The following is a 22,051-nucleotide window of genomic DNA, read 5'->3' as shown; positions in this document are numbered from 1 at the left end:
GATGATTCTTAATCTAAGTTTTGGAGGAAACAAAGTATTTTAAGGGTCAAGGGTGAGGAAGGAGTACATTTTGTATCTGGAGAGAGTAGGAAGATAACTTTAGAAAAGGAAAGAATCTTAGAGGCTATCTCATCCAAGCCACCATTCTATCTATTTTTCCAAATAAGGAAACTGAGGAACAGGGTTTCAGTGAGTTGCTCAGAATTACAGACTGGTTGAACCAAAATTTAAATCTAGTACTCTTAACCATGCTGGATTATTATATGTGTTAGGAACAGCAAGAAGAGGGTTTGGCTGGATTATAGAGTACTCCCACCCAACCCCCCCCCCCAAAAAAAAAGGATCAGTATGTAATGAGATGTAACAGCTATCTTGGAACCAGACTGTGAAGGTTTTAAATACCAAACACAGAATTTTAAGTTTTGTGCTAGGGACAAGGGGAAGCAATTTTAGTTAATTGAGAAAGGTTGAGACATGGTCAGACCCATGCTTAAGGAAAATCACTTTGGCAGCTCTTTGGAGGATAGATGTGAAAAGGGACAGACTTGAGGGAGGGAGACCAATTAGGAAACAATTAGAATTGTTCAGGCGAAAAGTGAAGAAGGTTTGAACTCTGGGAATGGCTGTCAGTAAAGAAAAGGGACATAGACGAGAAAGGTACTGTAGAGAGAGAAAAATGACAAGATTTGGTGATTGACTGGATGTGTGAGATGATCGACAGTGAGAACTGGAGGATAATGCCAAGTTGGTGAATTAGGATTTTGGGGAAAATAGTATTGCATTTGAGAGGAGAATTCAAATAGGTCATGTGTTGGAATGATGGAGAGAGGAAGGGTTGTTAATTGGGAGAAAAATAATGAGTTCTGTTTTAGACAGGTTGAGTTTGACATTTCTGCAGGACATGTAGTTCTAAATGTCTAATATGCACTTGGTGATGTAGAACTGAAGTTTAGCGGAGAGATTAGAGCTAAAAACACATTTGTGAGTCATTAACCATAATGTTGATAATTAAACTCATATGAACTCATGGGGTCACCATGTGAAAAGCGTAGGGAGACAACAGAAAAAGATCTAGGACAGAATCTTGCAATGTACCTATAGCATATATGCCTTCTATTTAGATAATAATCCAGTAAAAGAGACTGAGAAGATGTAACTTTTTACATAGGAGAACTAAGAGAGAGCAATATCATGAAAAATCAGAGAAAAAAAGGATATTGAGAACGAGAGGATGATCAATCAATATCAAATGCTGAAGAGAAGTCAAGAAAGGGGGAAAATGAGAAAAGATCATCTCATCTTATATTTCAGAGTTTGTTGGTAAATCAGGGTGGGGAGGATTTTCAGCTAAATTAAAAAAAACCAGTATTTATAAGAGGCAATTTTTTTTTTTTGGCTGAGACAAATGGGGTTAAGTGACTTATCTAGGCTCACACAGCTAGTAAGTGTCTGAGGTCAGATTTGAACTCAGACCCTCCTTACACCATGGCTGGTATTGTAGCCACCATCCCAAAAGGCAAGATGGCCTCATGATTATTAACATGTTATTTAAATATTAATTAATGTCAATGTCAGTGTGGAACTAGCCTGTTAAAAAATACTCAAAACATAGAATGTACTCTCCCACATGAAAGCAAATCCCCAAAAATCATTTTTTCTCTGAATTCTAATAAGCAGTTATGTTATATCCCCTTCCTCCCCCCCCCTTTTTTTTTTTTTACCATTTGTACTAACATTAAAAAAATGCACTAAATAAAACTTGTTCTTGTAAACAAGCTTCTTAACAGTAGCTACCCTATGATTGCCACTTATGTTTTTTTTTTTTTCCCTTAGCCTTTGGACATCACGTCTTTCTGAGAAAAATAAAACCATGCCATGTAAGAATTAAAAGGAACTTTAGCACCAATATAATTATAAGGTCACAAAATTAGTGCTAGAAAGGACCTTTGAAAGAATCATTTCCCTGAACCTCATCTGTTAAATGAAAAAATTCAAGTAAATGATCACTGAGATCCAATCCAAATCCAAATGTTTAAAACTTTAGCAATGAAGAAATTCAGGTTCAGGAAAGTGGGGCTTCCATCTCAGCTCTTACTTAATAGCTAAGCCAAATCATAGGTAAGTTATTTAAATACTGTATACTGAATCTGAACTAGAGGCTATTGGTCACCAACCCCACTACTTATTGTTAACTTCCCTGATCTTAATGTCCTCACTTGTAAAATGAGGAAATTGAACTAAATGACTCCTTTCAAAGTCAAATCACATAATTGTTGATTATGTGACTGACTTCTGAAATAATAGTCATGGTATTTGCATTCCTAATTTCACAAAAGAATCTTACCAACATGACACAATGGAAGGAACACTATTTCTGGAATCAGGAGACCTGGGTCCCAATCTTTCCTGTTTTGCAAAAACAACAACAACAACAACAACAACAACAACAATTGTGCTCTTTGATAAATTGCTTAAACTCTCTGGGCCTCAGTTTCTTGACCTCCTGAGTTCTTCCCTGTAAAATTTCTCTTCTACTTCAAGTATGTGTTTTGGGATACCAGTATTTAATCTGTTCTTCCATGGCTACCAATTATGTTCATACTCTGAGTCTGAGAGAGTGCCACATTATAGAAGTGGAAGAAAGGAGAAGCAATACTTGAAAATGGAATTGTACCAGAACAGCTGGTTTCCAATTAGATGACGTATGAAGCAGTTCTGACTCCCAGCCATTTGCAATGGAGACTTCCTAGATCAGCTTTGTAAATGAACTTGCATTTATCCAGGGCCCCGATTGCTCCTCTTATACACTTGCTACTCTGCAGTGTCCCTTGTCTCTCTTCAGACAGTTGGAAAGCTTGTCTTTTCCCTTAGGCCCTGAAGTCACATCTCCAACAGGGATCATAGCATACTGCCTTTTCAGTGCTGTGTTTCAAGGGCATAATTTGATATATAATTTGATATCCCCCCTAGTACCGACATTAATGGAGTTTTGATGATGAACTTATGCCTCATGGGGCTTCAGGCCCCTCACTCAGAAAGGCCCCGAATTTCAAAGATGTGGTCAGCCAGGAAAGAAGCAAGACCAGAATAGTCTTTAATGAGCTTCTTTTCCTGTTTGATGTAAGCATGCTCATTCAGGTTCTGCAGGAGCCCCATGCTTTTGTTAGACTTCACACTGCAGATAGTGAGGCAGAAGCCCTGTGAATTAAATGGAAGGGGCCTCTGTAGGTGAATGAGTCAGCACTGGGATGACTCAGGAATGCACTGGGGAGGATACAAACACGTTGATATATGGGAGGTAGCATGATGTGGTTAATATGAGGGGGTGGGGAAGTAGAGAGAGAGAGAGAGAGAGAGAGAGAGAGAGAGAGAGAGAGAGAGAGAGAGAGAGAGAGAGAGAGAGAGAGAGAGAGAAAGAGAAGGAAAGGGAGAGACAGGCAGACAGAAGAAAGGGAGAGAGAAAAAGAGAAGAGAGGAGGGAGAAAAACACTGGGAATTTTGAGCTAGGGGTATCTCAGCTTATATTATCTAGATAAGTGATTTAAAATCAGAAAGAGACAGAAACAGAGATGGAGAGAGAGACAAAGAGAGAGAGAGAATACTAGATCAGGAATTTTGAGCTGGGGTATCTCAAGAATTACTATTTTGATAAAGGACTTAAAATCTGTGCTATAATTTCTCCACCTATAAAATAGTGATAATAATAGTTTCCATATCTTACTTCACAGAATTAAATGAGTACATACAAAAATACTTTGTCAAAGGCTATATTAGCGCAAGTTATTAATATGCAGAATTTTTAAACTATAGATATATTTTTCAAGCCCACATTTTTATCTCTGACTAATCTTTCTATCAAGGTCAGTTTTCTCAACATCAGATTTTAGCCTTGGCCCACTACTGTAGCCTGTCAAGATCTTTTTGGATTCAAATTTCATCATTCACTGTGTTAACTATCATTCTCAATATTCTTGTCATTGACAAATTTGATGAGCATATCAATGGATTGGAGTAGCTAGTAGGCACAGTTTATGGAGTACCTAGTTCTAGAATCAGGAAGACGTATCTTCTTGAGTTCAAATTCAATCTCAGATACTTATTAGCTGTGTGGCTCTGAACAAGTCATTGAACACTTTTTGCTTTCATTTCTTCATCCATTAAATAAACTGGAGAGGAAAATGGCAAGCCACTCCAGTGTCTTTGCCAAGAAAATCCCAAATGGAGTCAAAAAGGACAAGTGGATGACAACAACAAATGCTAATGTGTTCCTTTCTCTAAGTCACTGATAAAAATGTTGGACAGAGTCAGTCATTAATCCCTGAGGTACTGCAACTCCTGCCATGTTGACATCAAATCATCATCCACTTCTCTTTGATTACAATCATCTCAAGCCCCCATATTAGATTATCATTTCATCTAAATTTCCCCCATCTTCTCCACAGTGATAGAATAAGATTCTTTGTTAGAAGCTTTCTTAAAATCTAGATAAACTCTAACTGCATCATCCTTTTATGTAGCAGCTTAACAATTCTATCAGGAAAAGGAAATTAGGTTGCTTTGGTGTGACTTGTTCTTGATGAAACCATCTGGGTTTTTTGCAATTATTGCTTCTCCTTCTAGGTGTTATGATCCAAACATTTTCTCTAGAATCAGAAGTCAAGAAGGCTCATCTTACTAATCTTTGAAGACTGTTCTGTCCCCTTTTTCTTTCAATCTCGACAACACTGCCCTTTTTCAATCCCAGAATTAAAATTAATTGAGAATTCAGAGGTCACTTAGTACAACCCCTTCATTTTTACATATGAAAAGACCAACGCCCAGGTTACTGTTGACCAGGCAATAAATGCCAGATGCATGATTTAAATTTAGACCCTCAGACTTCAAAGCCAGTGGGCTTTACACAATATCCTACTTGCAATAACTCTTGTTCTCAACAGATCTTTCACATAGACTTTGCTGAATCAACAATTACAACAACCAATTCTTTTAGTACTTAAGGATGTTATTCATCTGAATCAGATGACTTGAATTCATTAAAAGCAGCTACATGCAACCTTACTATCTCCTTTCTTATATTGAGCATAAATTCCCTGTTGGCCATTTTTGTTCTGTTATTTCCAATGTAAAGGTCAGTTTCTTGGCATAGAACACAGAAGCACACATACTCACATAACCCAACCATTAATTGAAACAGCTTTGCTTTCTTTTTGTTCTTCATTATCATCTTTTTATTAATTCTTAAGTAAGGGTCTTATCCCTTCTTTAATTCTCCCTTTTCTCCCAATCTAAGTTAAGGAGCTATTTTTTTTTATCCTTAGCTTGCCTTGCTAGGAGCAGTTTATCCCTAAGTTTAGCACCACTGACATTACCTTTGAAGTTCCACACTTAGGTTTGTGTCTTCAGAATTTCATGCTTGAGATCCCCTGTTCCTTTACTTCACATGACAATATGACTATGCATTTTTAGTCTAAGGATCATGTTTTTTCTTTCCTCTACACCTTTGGAGATATACTTTCCCCAAATCCAGAGCTTTATTATTTAACATCCCTTGGCCTCTATTTTTTTATCTTTAAAATAATGGAATAAATAGCCCCTCCATTAACCTTCATTCAAAATACTCTCCTTCATACTTTCTCCCTTTAGTTCCTGGATCCTCACAGCCTGCTGGAGATGTTAACAGTTTATATGAGGACTGCTCCTTCCCATGTAGTATGTGTGTGTGTCTTTGTGAATGTGGATGCATATTTATGTGAGTGTCTCTTGGTCAGTTTTTCTTTCTGTCTCTTATTGCTCTCTCTTCTGTATTTCTTTCCCTCCCTTCCCTTCTCTTTCTTTCCTTTCCCTCTCCTTTTCCCTTTCTTCCTGTTTCTCTCCCATCTAAAGTCCCCAGGCTGAGCCTAACAAAAGTGGGAGGAATTCTAGAGAAAATAATTGATTCCATACTCAACTGGAGCAGATGATTGAAAGAGGAAATTGAGAACCTTCTTTCCTTCCCTAATTCACTACAGAGCTCTTTTTTTAAAGAAAAATAATTAGTATTTATCGCTATCAGCTAAAAAAAACAAAACATTAACAGCAACCTTAGATTCTGGGTATCATTATCATGCATCCCAAATTCTAAGAGTGTCTTCTCCTATTATATATATTAGCTTGACTGAATGTACCTATTTGAACCACTTTGGAATGAATAAATATATGAAAAGAAATTATTAAGCACTTACTATGTGCCAAGCATTGTGCTAAATGCTAGGATTACAAATGGGGGAAAGGGGAAGAGATCAGCTGAAAGATGGAAAGGCAAGGGTCTTAACAGCACAGAGGCAGTTCAGATGGCATTTTAGATTCCAGAAATCTGAAGAATATAGAGATTGCACAAATGGTCAGTTATAAATGGGCATATAATGGCAGGACAGTTGGTAAGGTCTAATGGTTTTCCATGAAGTTTTCTTCCAACATTTAATTCCCATCTTCAAAGAATAAAGCCTGAGCCACAGACACTGACCCAGACAATGGAGCGGTATGCAAGGAACAATGGTTATATCGAAGATCTGTATTTGAATCCCAGATCTCCTATTTCCTCCTCATGGCAATTTCGGCAAATCATTTAATATCTCTGCCCTTCTGAGTTTCCTCACCTGTCAAGTGAGATTCCATGAGCTTTAAGTTCTCCTGTGTCTTTCAATTATCCAGTCTATTTCTAATTACATTACATTGTCTCCCATGTTTCCTTACCTATGTCCATTCACCCTACTTTCTCTCAGGCAAATAGTATGCCAAGATTCTTCCTCTTCACATCCACTCTTGCCATTTGCCTCCTCCTCTGCTTCTGTTCCCTTCTACCTTGACCTTTCTTATGTTTGAAGCTAATTCTTCCTGTTGAATCTTTCATATTGGTGGCTTTTACATATTTTCTGCAGTTATTTAAACCACTTATTACAGTTGATGAATTTTATTATATAAATTTTTCTTTAAGTCATATTTTTCTATTGGACTCTTAGATCCAGGAAGATTAGGGCACTGTCTTATCTAAATTTTATGTGCCTCTAGCATCTAGCACAGGGCTCTCCATATAATAAGCTCTTGATAAATATTGATTGAATGGATGAATGAGTGAATCAATTTAATCATCTCTAAAGTGATCATAATTGCATTTATTATTTACTATAATAATATATAAATGAATATAATATTATATAATTCTATAAATACAATATAATGTTATCAGTATAATTATATAAATATACTATATAATTAATATTATAAGTATAATAATTATTTTAATATATACCTAGCTTTGGAGGCTCAAAACACACAATGGCTGTAAATTTTTGATCATAGTAATTCTGAAGGACATCAACTAAGATGTGGAGAGGTTGGGATATATGTCAGAAGAGGAAGCATGGATTTTTAATGCTGATTGATTTAATGACAATTTTCCATGGAAGGTGGATAAAAGGGCAAAACTGATTTATGTTTAGTAGACCTTCTGGAAATTTGATTTGATAGCTGCATTTTAGGTCATTTAGGTCTCCCTAAATAATTTTATCATTAAGTCATAGTGGCATTGGCTGAGTAGCATTCTCATTGTTATTAAGCTGGAATGGCTTTTGTTTATGCTGCATAATGCTCTGTCATGACAGTTACTTAAAAATTCATGGAATCTTTGCTTTAATTACTTGTAGAGAGAGAAAACAGAAAAATGCCATCGATAAAGCAATGCTGAGGAAATGCATGGAGTGACTAAAGGGGCAGCTTAAGAGACTAGGAAACCTGCCTCTGATATTTCCTGTGACCCTGTGACCCTGACCTCTCAGGGTCCTAGACGACTCTGTAAGACTAATAGTTACAGGTGAATTGCTTACCTTGATGCACTAGTTGCATTCTCACTGACAATTCCCTATGTTAATAAAATCACAAATCCCAGACCAAAACATTAATGCTGGGTCAATATGAACAGCAAACTGCTTTGTTCAAAAGTCCTGTCCTGTCTATGTATGTCTGAGTGTGTTTCTCCATCTCAGAAAAGGCATATGCCAATTTTCTTTGGAAAATGATGTTTCTAAGACAAACCAAATTATATACAAAAGTAATTGGAAAATAGGAGGGACTTGCATAGTGTTTGTTGATTGACTGATCTGCATGTGAAGAGGCCATCTGGTTCAGTCTCCAGGTTATACACATAAAAAAGCTAAATCCCAGGAAGGTTAAATAATTTATCCTTAATTCTTTTTCTGAACTCGTTTTGACTGAATATTCACATAGGTGAAAGTAAATACATCATTATTATTAGTATCTTTACCACTTCAATCATCACCACTCTACAGACCTGTACATTTTCTCTTTCGGAGGAGAGAACAAAGACTTTTCTTTGTCTTTTATGTACCTAATATCCAGCATGATGCCCACAGTTACTTGGTGCTCTATTAATGCTTGTTGATTCTTTATTTACTATTGTTTTTATTACCTAACTATAGTTCACTTGTATGCTTTTTTTCAGGCTCTGCTTTTTTCTCTTTGCATTATTTTCTGTAAGTAAATAAGACTTCTTAAAAACAGCACGTGTTTTCTTGCAAGGAAATTAGGATATTAAGTGATAGTGAGAGTAATTTAAGAAGAGCAATCTAAGAATCCAGATTCTACCTAAGTGCTCCCAGGAGATCCAGAACAAAATCCCAAATTCCACAGCTCAGAACAGATAAATAAACAGGCAATAAGTGAGCAAATATACATCTCCTGAAATGTCAAATAAAAATAGAACTGAGTAGAGAGGCCCCTCCTCCTGGGACTGTAAGGAGCATAGGTACACTTACATTCTCCCACCAGGTGAGATTAAGCCACTGTTCAAAGGAGATCAAGTTTCTCTCAAAACAAAGCCGGCCTCATGGGATTACGCCTTCACAAAACCTCAGGCCACATGCAACCATTAGACATTAGCAAACAAGGAAATTCAAGGACTGACAGCATCAATTGTAAATTCTATGAACTTGGGATTCAAGTCACTATTAATAGTAATTCCCAGAAAGAAGCATGTATGGAGCTGGATGTTGGGTTTTGGGTGGTTGCTGTTAGTTTGTTTTTGTTTTTGTTTTTTAAATTCACTAGTACAATAGTTCCAGGAATTCTGCCAGTTTGACAGCTCTGAATATAGCAGAGCATCTTGGACCTGAAGCTGATCTTTAAGGTATCTACACAACTCAAGTGAAATGAAACCAAAACAGATAAGATTTGACAATAAAAAAAATTTGTATTAGAAACCTGCCAGGTAATCCAGATCTAGTGAAATTGCTACGTAGTTGCTAAGATTCCTGCCCTCCCTGGGTTTTGAGAGGTTTGAGCAGTTTCTTCTTTCCTGATCTCAGAGCATGAAAAAAGCTGAATAAGAAGAAACAAGACTAATTGTTTGGTACCATTTTTTCCTTGCAGCCATCTCTAATAATAAGGATAGGATGATCTGACAGTATATTTCAGGGAAGAGTAGAATGCAATGAAAAGGACAAAAGATCTGGTATTAAAACACTTGATTGTCAGTCCTGTTTATGCTTGATCAATCAATCCTCCCTGTTCAGCTGGTCAGCAAGCATTTATTAAGGACTTATTGAATGCCAGGATTTATGCGAATTCTGTTCTCTGGGCTTGAGTTGTCTTGGTTATAAAAGGTTACAAATTGGACTGAATGACCTCAGAAATCCCTCCCTACTATAAATCTATAAGAATTAATAAATAAATCATTTATTAAGCACTTCCTGTATGCAAAGCATTAAGGGTACACATTGAAACAATACTGTTCTTCCTCTTTTCCATCATTCTGTGGGAAAGATGGCAAGCAGAAAGGGAAATGAGTCAAAATCCTTTTATTTTGAAATGCCTTATTCTGTGTTGCCATACTCATCAGACTGTCTTAGTTCAACTGGTGGCCATTCATTTAATGAACATTTATTAAACACCCACTACATGCAAAGCACTATTTTAGTTATTGGGAGAAATATAAATTAAAATAAAGCAATCTATATACTTTGGAGAAAGGAGATACAAATTTTTTTAAAACACAAGCTCTACCTTTAAGCAGCTTACAGTCTTATAGAAAAGTAGTATATAAGCACAGATATACATACAGAATGTCTCAAAAGCCTTAGTGCAGTTTTAAACTTCAGTACCTTAAAAGTACACTGAGAGTCAGCTAGGTGGTACAGTGGATAGAGCATCAACCTTAAAGTCAGGAGAACCTGAGTTCAAACCTGGTCTCAGACACTTAACACGTCTTGGCTGTATGACCCTGGGCAAGTCACTTAACCCCAATTGCCTCAGCAAAAAAAAATACAAAACAAAACAAAACAAAAAACAACAACAACCCTCATAAGGAGTTATGGGAAGAAACATTTAAGAGGAAACAGTTACATGCACCAGACTTTTGAGACCCACTGTGTAATTAAAAATAAAAAAATTCAGTGTCTTTCTAACTTAGAGAAATTCATTATCTCATACAAAACAACAAAAATAATATCGTTTTTAAAAAGTAACAATCACCTCTAGGTTTAAAAAAGGAATTCTCTGCTGTTTTAACTAGTCATTCCCTGCTGTTACAGTGTGTGTGTCTGTGTGTGTGTTTATTCAATCCCTTTATCATTTCTCCTTGGTGATATAATAGGATGTGATGAGTGAAATAGAAAAGGGCCAAAGTGCTTTGAATTCCCAAATGGGGAGAACATACAGCGCAAGAGAGATGCAAATAGCTAATAAGAATTCATATTCATAGATCACTTTAGAAGCTTGCAAAACAGCTTCTTCATAAACTTGATGGGAAGGTAGTATAAGTATTATTCTTCTCATTTTATAGGTGAGGAAAACAAAGATCTGCGGCATTAAATGATTTGCCTATATTTAGATAGAAGGAAATGGCAAACCACTCCAGTATGTTTGCCAACAAAACCCCAAATGGGGTCATGAAGAGTTGGACATGACTGAAAACAATAATAAAACTATTTAAATAGTTAATTGGAGACTGTTGGGAAATTTGAATTCAAGTTTCCTGATTCCAAACCTCCTGGGATAACCCTGGACACCAGACTGCTTCCATATTGCAGTCTCTCTGATACTCTTTCAGTATAGAAATATTCAGCCCTGACTGGTCATAACCCCTTTGAATGAGCATGCTCGTTCTGGTGCAGCCCATGGAGAGAGTAAATCTACAGAGACAAAAGGGAAGAAAAAGACAATTGTCCAGATGCTTCAGTCCTATAAAAACCTCTTTGTCTTCAGTTAGCCAGATTAAAAAAAAAAAAAACAAATTTAAACCCGTTACAGAAGTACTACTTTCAGTGATTCTTAGACTTTTTCTGTATTGAGCAGTCCTCAGAGAACATTCATTAATTGTAGTTGTAGATGGTTTTACCACATTTTACCATGTTAGAAATTCAAACATCAATATTATTATAAAATAGTTTCCAGTTCTCAGCCTTCCTAGAAAGGTTCCCTGGAGTCCTCAGACCACACCTGGAGATCCTCTGTGCTTCTGTTTAGCAATTTAGAGTCTTGGAGAGTTGTCTGGGACACTGAGACAATAAGGGATTTGAACAGGGTCACCTAGCCAATATGATCCAGAGGCAGCTTTGCAAAGCAGATTTTAGTTACTTAGAGGCTGTTCTTCATCAACTACTCAGAACTGGCTCTTAGATAATAGGCAAATAATGATGCCAAAAGCCTTTGTTGTGGCTTTTGTTATTTATGAGGTTCTCTGGGGAGAAGGGGATAATGTTTGCCTGAATTTTCAGGATTATTTGCCTAATAATCATTTCACTTCACTTCACTTGAGGAAACAGCTCAGAGAATCTTGCCATTTCCAGAAATGTTAAAAATAGCTGTTTCTCTTGAATTCGAGAAGAAAGCTAGGGAAAAAAGTATATGGCCATGTTATCTGTTGGCAAGTTATCCCATAGCTTTTGAAGAATAATCTATTTTTGATTGTTTGAGTACTCGCTGTAAGAGAAAATTGCCTTCTTGAAAATGACAAACAGTTTTGTTTCATTGAGTATTCAGAGTTTGACCAGGGTATAGACTCAGGCAAGTGGAACTCAGCAGGATAATGCTTACATTTGGGTTACATATCTAAAGGACTCTCTCCATAGTGGTCCTCCACAGAATACTAACAGCCCACATTATTTTAGTGCTTTAAAGTTTTCAAAGCTTTTTTTTTTCACCAGGACCTTTTTGAAGTAATTAATATATATTGCCATTATTCCCATTTTTCCGATGATGAAACTAAGCCTTATAGGGGTAATCTGTTTTGTCCCAAGTTACACAGCCTGCAAATGTTGGAGCTAGGATTAGAAGCCACATCTCTTTATGGCAAATCCAGTGCTTTTTCCATGACACTACATTGAAGTGCTATGTGAAAAGGGCCAACTTCTCCCAGCTATTTCTACCTTATGCCCTGGCAGTTGAGACAATAGCCCGATAGGACCTGGTCCCCACTGAGCAGAATCATTTAAACCCTACCATTTGATGCCATTGATGGGAGTTATAGCTACCACTCTGATAGTTATCATTACCCATTTCAAAACCAGCTATGGTTTTACTGTATTCCAAACAAAGGCCTTGGATAGAAATATTCTGCCTTTTTCTCCAGTCTTATCTCCCTAATACTTCCCTAATACTCAAGCAATACTAGATGACTTGTTGTCCCCTAATCATGTATAATGTATGTAATTAATTTTATTATAATTTAATTAATATATAATTAATTTTTATTATATAATCATTAATTGTAATCACAATTCTATAATTATTTCTTTTTGTGGCACTAGTTTGCACAATGTCTCATTTGAACCTGTGAGGGAGAGACTGTTTTTCCTTTTTCATATATGTGAAAACAAATTCATAGAAAGTAAGTGATTTGTCCCTAATAAGTAGCTGTTGAGCACTAAAAGGGAATTAGTCTTCCTAACTTCCAGTCCTCTCTGCTACACAATTATTTACATTTTTTACCTACCTTCCCCCTTTATGTTATTATTCAGACTTCTCTCAGCACCAGGATCCCTTTCTTTCATTTTTCACATTACCCTTTCCCCCAAGGTCTGCATATAAAATTCCTCTCCATACTATACTAAACACAAACATAATTTTAACCTCATTTAAATAGAATTTCAGTTTTGATACCTTCTAGGACCCCCATTCCTTATCCCCAACTAGAATAGTAAAGTAGAAAACACTCAATTCATTAAGAGGCTCAATTTAATTTCTGATTTCAATACTGTTTAATTCTGTGACCAGAGGCAAAAAAAAAATATTTTTCTTCCCCTCTCTGAATATCAGTTTCTTTTTTTGTTGTTGTTGTTAAGTCATTTCAGTCATATCTGACTCTTCATGACCTCATTTGGGGTTTTCTTGGCAAAAATATTGGAGTCATTTGCCATTTCCTTCTTTAGTTCATTTTGCAGATGAGGCAAATGGGATTAAATGACTTGTCTAGAGTCACACAGCTAATGAGGATGAATCTGAACTCATGAAGATGAGCCTTCTTGACTAACAACCCAGTGTTCTATCCATTGTATCTCTGTGCTGCCCCTTCATTTTCTGCACAACAGAAGTAATAATAATTTGTGGAGATCAAATGAACCCATGAATTATCAAAGAGCTCTGTAAATCTTAAAGTGGTGTCAATGTCTGCTTTTATTGTCTTCTCTTCTCCTATTCTTCTCTGATTTCCACTATTTTGTAAACTCCCATGAGTCAGAGATTGTATTTCTCTGTACTCCATTCCAGAGGCATTTGTGATGCATCTATTAATGTGCAAGACACTGTCCTAGGTACTCAGGGGAAGGCAAAGGTATCCAATAGGTAGCACATTGATTTTGGAGTCACTGGGGCCACTATCATAGCTCTGCTACTGTCTACTTTTTGTGACCTTGCATTTAACCATGCATTTAGTACAAAAATAGGATTTAGGACAGGATCCATCTAGCCGTGAATGGGATTCATGGTTAATTCAGCGAGCCACTCACTTCTCTCACTTTCATTCCTATCTATAAAATGAAGGGGCTGACTTAAATGACTTGCAAGGTCCCTTTGAGCTCTCCATTTGTAATTCTTGGATACAAAGACAAAATTAATAGCTATCCCTTCTCACCTTTAGAGCCTAACATAGTGCCTTGCAACCAGTAAGTGCTTGATCAATATTTTCATCCAGAATTAAATTGAACTACAATGACCTGCCTCATGTACCTTATAGCTATGTAGCTGAGCAATAAAAGAATTTTTTCCTCTATTGTTCTATCTTCTCAACATTCAGAGACTGTGCAAAGGGGTCTGATGATTTTGCTAATATTGATCAGTTCTAGCTCTCTTATTATACTTTCTTTCTCTCTCCCATCCCCCCTTCCCTTACACCCCACCATCCTCATAACAGGTGTGCAAGACATTGTTGCAATAATGATTCCTGAGTCGAAAGGAAAGGAGATAGTGACACTCCTGGATAAAAACATTACTGTGATGATGTACATCACCATTGGGACCCGCAACTTGCAGAAATACGTCAGCCGCACGTCGGTCGTGTTTGTGTCCATCTCCTTCATTGTGTTGATGATCATATCACTCGCTTGGCTGGTCTTTTATTATATTCAGAGGTTTCGATATGCAAACGCCAGGGACAGGAACCAGGTGAGTAGTACTTATTTTGATTTTTTCCTCTTTAACTTAAACAAACCTGTCCTATGTCATTTTTTTAATAAGAAACTCCATGGACCCAGCTTCCCTGTATTGATTTCTTTTTTATTTTATTGATTGATTATGTATTTATTGATTGATTCCCTTTATTGATTCCTTTGAGGATGGTGTCATGATAAGGACAAAAGGGATAACTCATTGCTGTAAATGCCAATATCCAGTGGGAAAGTCCCAAACTTACCTCCTTATAAAAAGAAAAGGAAGTGAAGGAGATCAACACTTCAAGGCTGGAATTTCAAATTCATCTTTGCTATTGTCATCTGAATATTGGGATTTGTATAAGCAAGTTTTGAATCCTGTGCAAATTGCCATGAGACTAAAATATTCATTCCTTCTAAGTTTCTTAGGATTGTTTTAATGAGGCATCATGGGTACATGCATGAGTCATGACAAAGGGAAAGCTGAGCCATATCTCTATCCATTCAATGATGCTCACGTAGAAATGATCTGTTCCTCTTTGAGACTAGGGTTGTATCTAGACACATATCCAACTCGAATTAAAGCAGTAATCCATACATTTGGGGCAAGATAGGATTTAGGGTCTGAATTAGGATTTTAGTTAATTCAGTTATCTATTTCATTCTACACAGGTAAACAAATTTTGGATGCCATTATTAATTTGCATAGGTACTCTTTATCAGGTACCAAAAATAAATAAATAAATAATGTAATTAAGAGAGTAGAAGCCTCCTTTGATTAAATGTTCCTTTGGTTACATTTTATTAACTTTATCTGGATTTAATCATGTCTTTCCCCCTCTTCCTTCCCCTTCCCCCCCTCCCCCGAGCTGCCCAATGAAGACAAACTGGTACAATCTTGTGATTCACATAGACAATCTGCCATTCAGTCTTTGGATATAATGGGAGTCAATAAGCATAAGTTCCATCTGAATATTGCAGTTTCTTTCTGATATTAGAAAGACCACCCTATGTTCAACCAAAAAAAAAATATCTTGGCTAGTTTTAACAAGATTAGCTCACACTGGACCAATTGCATTAACATTTTTGTGGATGTCTCCTGAAGAGTTCACATCTCTGGGTAGACATAAACACACAACTTGAAATCAAGTATCTGAACAATCTATTTTATTTTGGTCCAAAATATTCAGGTAATGATAAGATTTTTGGAGGGAAAGAGGCTTAAATTAGCCAAAGACTTGGGGTTCCTTTCTCCTTTGCACTGTATAGATAACCATTGGATGAAAGTTACCAGCAACTTAAATGAACATTACTCTCTTCATATTTTCTAGTTATCTTTTATAAAATATTTAAATACAACTGTCAATAAAGTGGAGTCTGTCACATTTTACCATATCAGGAGTTTTATCATGTGGCAGAAAGAATCATTTGTTCAGTGAAATAGAGAGAAAATAAATCTGTATATATTTCCCCAAGTATAATTTTTTCAAGATAAAATGTTAATTGTTAAGAAAATTTGGTTGTCCTAATATATATTAAGAAACAGCTATAGAAGCTCATGTTGATGCTTCTTAATATATCTATGTTCTCAATTCTGAATTTTAGTAGATGGTATCTGGTTCTTCTCTTACCTTTCTGACCCCTTCCTTTTAGTTTCCTTTGCTGGATTTTGGGTCCAATCATACTTGTTAACATTGGATATCCCTCCATGGATTGTTGTGAACTCTCTTCTATTCTCCCTGTATACTGTTTCATTAGGTAATCTCATCTGCTCCCATGCATTGATATATAATATCTATATAGGTAATTCTAAAATTTATTTATCCAGACCTAATCTCTCTCTTGACTTTTGGGCTCATTTCACATTTAGATGTAGAGTACTACTTCTAAAACTCAACATCAACAAAACAGAACTAATTATCTTTATTCCCAAACTTTACTGCCTTCCTTCTAAAATTATGTCCTTTTTATTCTGTGTATATCTTTTATGTATCTAACTGCTTGCATGATGTCTCCCCATTTAGAGTGAACTCCTTGAGACCAGATACCATGTTTTCCTTTTCTTTGAGTTCCCAGAACTCAGCACAATACCGGGCAGATGGTACACACTACCACTTGATATATTAGTTTTATAAAAGGATTTAAGTTAAGCCAGGATATCATTTCATTTAGATAGATTCTTTTTTTTGGTTACTTTCTAAAATGTGTGTGTGTGTATTTTAAAATTATTTCTCTTGTGAGTACTGAAGTGAATTATTTACACATCATCTCCTAAAGCATAGAGAGATCTGTATTTGATGTACTTAATGAGAAAATGTACTTTTGATGTTATTCTTCTTAATAGCAGCTCTTTTAAGGTCCATGTGGCATTTGGAATCTCTCCAAGAGCTACTCTCACAAGAAGTCATTGTTATCAGGGGATTTTGCGTTGTATGTTTATCAGTCTTTCCAGAGGGGCCCTTATCTATCATGCTCTATGTCTGTCGGAGACTTCTTTTATAGTTGGTCAATTTTCCCAGAGTCACAGACTCATAACAGCCCTCAGAAGTCACTAGGTCAAATGGAGAACTGAACAAGATTCCTCTCTGTGACCAATAAGTGGCCAAAAGGCCTTCATTGGAATACCTTCAGTGAAAGGGAGCTCACTGCCTTCTAAAATAGCCCTAAGTAGAATTGCTTTGGAAGAGCTCCAGCTGAAGTGATATGTTTAACAGTTTATCTTTTCTTTAAAAAAAAAAAAAAAAACACCTAAAATTGCCTCTTTGCCACTTTTCCCCATTTCTTCTGGTTGTGACCTCTGCGGGCAAACTGTTCAACTGTAGTTTGTTTTTTCACATGATGACTCCTCCATATAGACATCTCTCATTCTCCCCTTCAATCTTTTGTTCTTCAAATTTCTTTTTTTTTCCTAACTGGTCTTCATATGACATGAGTTCAAGACTCTCCCCTGGATGGTCCTAAAATGTGGTACACAAAACCGAACACAGTCCTCCAGGTTTGGTCTAGACTAGGGCAGAGGACAATGGAACTGTCACCTCCTTGTTCCTGGAAATCACTCCCTTTACTCCCATATAACACTACTTCCTTACTGAATTTTGTCTCTCCCACCAGACCCCCAGGTATTTTTCAGTGAATTGCTATCTAGCTATCCCTTTCCTATCTTGGATTTTTGAACCATATTGAATTATATCTTTCTAAATCCTCCCAATCCTCTAGGCCTAAGAGTCAGCATTTTAGAAGCCATTCTTAGCTCATAGACCATACAAAAACAGGTTAGCCATAGTTTGTTGATCCCAGTTCTAACCCAGAAAATCTTTTTAGATATTGTCTTTCAGTGTGTTAGCTAGGCTTGCCAGCTGGATGTGATTGTTAGATCTTAGAACCATGCCATCTTATGATTTTTTTCCAAATCACTGATGAAAATGCTAAATAGCGCACGGGTAAGCACAGATTTGGGGGTTGGGAGCTCCCCATTATAGATACTTCTGCCAAACTGACATTGAACCATTAACAACTACTCTGCCAGTCCCGAATGCCTCTAAATGTATCACCTAGCCTATATTCTCCATCTTTTTCTTGAGAATAATAAGATATTTTCTTAAATGTTTTAGCTAAACTCTAGATGTACTATATCTGTAGCCCTCCCCTCAACTACCTGATTGGTAACCCTTTTAAATTGAGAAATAAATTTAGATTAGCATGATATTCATCAAGCTTCTTCTTAATAATACATAAAAAATTTTCTCCAGGAGCCAAAGACAAACTCACTTGTCTATAATTTTTAAATTCTTTTCCTTTTTTTTTTTTTGAAAATTTATACCTTTCTTTAGTCTGGAGAGTTGTCTATTCTCCACCATCTTTCAAATATCCCTGACAATGGCACAGCAAGGTCTTTTGAAATAATTGGATCCAACAAATGGTTGAATAGATAAAGTGACCTCTGTGAATTCATTGGTACTTATTATTCATTGCTTGTCCACAGAGGCACCAAATATTACTTGGCGTTTTTTTTTTTTTTTAAAGCACGATGATTTTAGTTCTTCCCTCTAATGAAGAGCCTGATTTTGAGAAAATAGAATATTCAAAATAAGTTAATTATATATACAATAAATATAATACAATAATATATATAATACATATACAAAATCAGTTCATTATCAATACATATACATACATAATGGTATGTGTTTTACAAAATCCCTCTGAAAAACTGGGAACTTGATCCCTCTCATACTTTCTCTCTCCATTCTGATATATTTGAAAAATCCTTCACTTTGATTCTTCTTTAAGTGACTCTAACATAATCAAATGTTTTTTTTTCCTCTCTCTTTTCTAATCCCTTAAAGTCACTTGTCATTGATGTGTATTTCTGGGATGAGAGAATAATAATTATTTGGACCCGTCTTCTTCAAATTAATTAGGGATCATAGATTCATAAATTTAGAGTTGGTAGTTACCTTTAAGATCATACAGTCGAACTTCCTACTTTTATAATTAAAAAAAAAAAGACCCATAGTCAATGTTATTTTCCTTTTTTAAAAAAATAATGATTGGCTGAATTACAGGAATATAAAATCATAGAATGCTAGAACTGAAAGAAAGCTTTGTGATCTTCTGATCTAACCTCAAGTTACAGGTTAAAAAATTCAGCCCTTCAGGGGCAAACCAAACTTCCCAGGGATCACACAACTAGTATGTTGCTGAATGGGTATTTAAATCATGGGCTTCTGCCACCAAAGTCAGTGCTCTCTTTTTAAAACTCAAGAAGCAATTATTAAATGCTTTCTGTGAGCCAGACTCTAGAACCACAGTTCCTTAAGGAAGCAAGAGGCAAGGAGAAGTAGCAGGTAGAAATAGCAAGAATTTCTTCCAGATACTAATTTAGAACAGAGGCACTCTCCTTTATAAAGTAAGAAATGGCTCTTAAGCTAGTTGGGAAATTTTTGGAATGTCTATTTAAGAAGTTCTATGTTCCTTTGGCAGAGAAATTCAACCTCGATATCATCATAAATCTTACTTCCTCTACTCAAGAGCTGGTCATAGCTGGTAGATGAATGTTCCTGGAAAGGTGGGAGAGAATTTTAGCAGGGTGGAATTTCTGAATTACTCAAATCCTGGAACTCTTCTTGATCGAGATCTTTGATCTCAGCAGTGGAAGGAAGGCCCACACCCACATAGAAATTCCTTTTATAGGAGTATAAGTCTGTAATTTTTATTCTTGGAGAGTACCCCACAGTGTGTGCTCACCTCTCAAGGCTTAATGATTTGTTCATGGCAAATGTCAGAAACAGGCTTTTGAACCCATGCCTTCCTGATTTCCTGAAAGAGGCTAACCCTCTCTCCAATATATTACACTACTGTCTCTGAAGAGAGACAGCTTAGGCCATTAAAAAGAGGGCTGGATTTGGAGTAAGACCAGGATTCCAGTGCCTGCTCTGTTTTTACTGTCTCTTATTTGCTCTGCGACCTTGTACAACTCAGTCTACCTCTCTTCATCTCAGCTCTTCATCTATAAAACGACCCCTGCCAGCTCAAAAGCTCTATCCTGGAATACCATGAACTCCTATTTTAATGATAGAAACCATATTCTAGACAAGAAGAGAAGAACATTTTAGCAAAGGTGGAACATAGCAGAGAAATGTGGAAGGACAGATAATAGGACATCCCTGGCTTTTCTGCTTTTTAAATATTAGTCCTTAAAGAAAAAGAGAGAGAAACCCTTCCTAGCTTGAACACTGACCCTAATTCCCTTGGACCTTCTAGATTTGGGACACAAACCTTCATCTCAAAATCTCCCCTAGAATGACCTGGGTCTCAACCTCAGTTCTGCAGCTGTCCTACCCTCCCACACCAGTGTCCTCTTCTCAAATAATGTTGAGGGGAGGATGAGGATCTTGATGTATCTGTCACTCATTCTTATCCATCTTTAAAAGATCCTCCTGGTTGACAAGACAATAAGCACAAAAGAAAGTCGGCTGTGAAGCTATGGCAGGTTAGCTTGTTTCCTGGCAACTGTGCAAAGTATTGACTCACAGCCTCCTGGGACATGCCAGTACAGAGGCGGGTTTGTAGCACTTGGAGACTGCACCAGGAACAGCAATAGACTCCAGCAGGGGCTTGGTTGATGACTCCAAGACGGGCAGTTCTGATATGACAGTACTTTTTATTTCATCCACAAAACTTCCATTTAAAGGCAGCCAAGCCAGTTGCTTTGAAGGAATATTCCATCCAGTGATATCCATTAGAATATCCACCATTGAGCAATAGATATTTAGCTCTTTTTTGGTAAAAGTCTTCTTCTGATGTGGTTTGTATTTATCGCTCTTTTTGGCAATTGTTTCATAGGAGAAATGGAAACAAAGAAGAGCAGAAGTAATGGAGAGTTATTAAAAGGTAGCAGGAATATAAAAAAAGCAGAGAATAGAATGGAGTAGAGGATCATAGATTTCATGCTGAAACATACCTGTGAGGCTAGAATATCCACCACTGAGCAATAGATACTTAGCTTTTTTCTGGGAAAATCTTCTGATGTGTTTTGTATCTGTCCCTCTTTTTTTGGTATTTGTTTCATAGGAGGAATAGAAAAGAAGAGAAGCAGAAGTAATGGCGAGTTATTAAAAGGTGTCAGGAAAATAGAAAAAGCAAAGAACAGAATGGAGTAAAGGGTCATAGATTTCCTGTTAAAAATACCTCTGAGGCTTTTGAAACCCTTTAATTTTACAGATAAAGAAATTAAATTCAGAGAGTTTAAGTAACTTAAGTAACAACTCTCAGCACTTAAATTCGAACATAGAAGTCTTGCTGATTCTAAACACAAACTATTATCTGCTCTGCCACACTATAACAGAGAGAAACAGGGAGGTAATGTGAAAAGTCAGCTTTCAAAATGGAGCCAGTACCATGAGATACTTCTATAATACTCTCCTGGGAAGGAGCAGAGAATGCCCTTTGCATCTCTTCCAAAGATAGTGAGAATTCTTGAGAGTGTAGTGAGATGCGGGAGACAGAAGAACAGTATGACAAAAACACTAACTAAAGTGGATATTTAATAACTCTGGTTAATTTTATCTGTGCAACTAAATAATCCAGATTCACATGTGCATGTGTATGTATGTGCACATATGCTTTATTTTTTTCCATTAATTTTCTTTTTCTTTTTTTTTAATAACTTTTTATTGACAGACCCCATGCCAGGGTAATTTTTTACATCATTATCCCTTGCACTCTCTTCTGTTTTGATTTTTCCCTTCCCTTCCTCTATCTCCTCTCCCAGATGGCAAGCAGTCCTTTACATGTTAAATAGGTTACAGTATATCCTAGATACAATATATGTTGCACATATACTTTAATCAGTTTTTGGGGTTTAAGTTCTGATTTGTTTGGCTGTATCCATAGAATTATCTATCAAAGGTCTA

General features: G+C 36.5%; 1 protein-coding gene across 1 annotated transcript in view; it reads left to right on the top strand.

Moving 5' to 3' along the window:
* The window catches only part of RNF150 (ring finger protein 150), a 338,712-nt gene that overhangs the window by 210,239 nt on the left and 106,422 nt on the right, over positions 1–22,051 (top strand). The window contains exon 2 of the mRNA XM_051965732.1: positions 14,402–14,652. Coding sequence (XP_051821692.1) covers positions 14,402–14,652 — 251 coding nt within the window. The remainder of the gene's footprint in view (positions 1–14,401; positions 14,653–22,051) is intronic.

This window comes from Antechinus flavipes, chromosome 6 (assembly GCF_016432865.1).
Source record: "Antechinus flavipes isolate AdamAnt ecotype Samford, QLD, Australia chromosome 6, AdamAnt_v2, whole genome shotgun sequence".
Taxonomy (NCBI): domain Eukaryota; kingdom Metazoa; phylum Chordata; class Mammalia; order Dasyuromorphia; family Dasyuridae; genus Antechinus; species Antechinus flavipes.
This window is presented reverse-complemented; position numbering and strand designations above follow the sequence as displayed.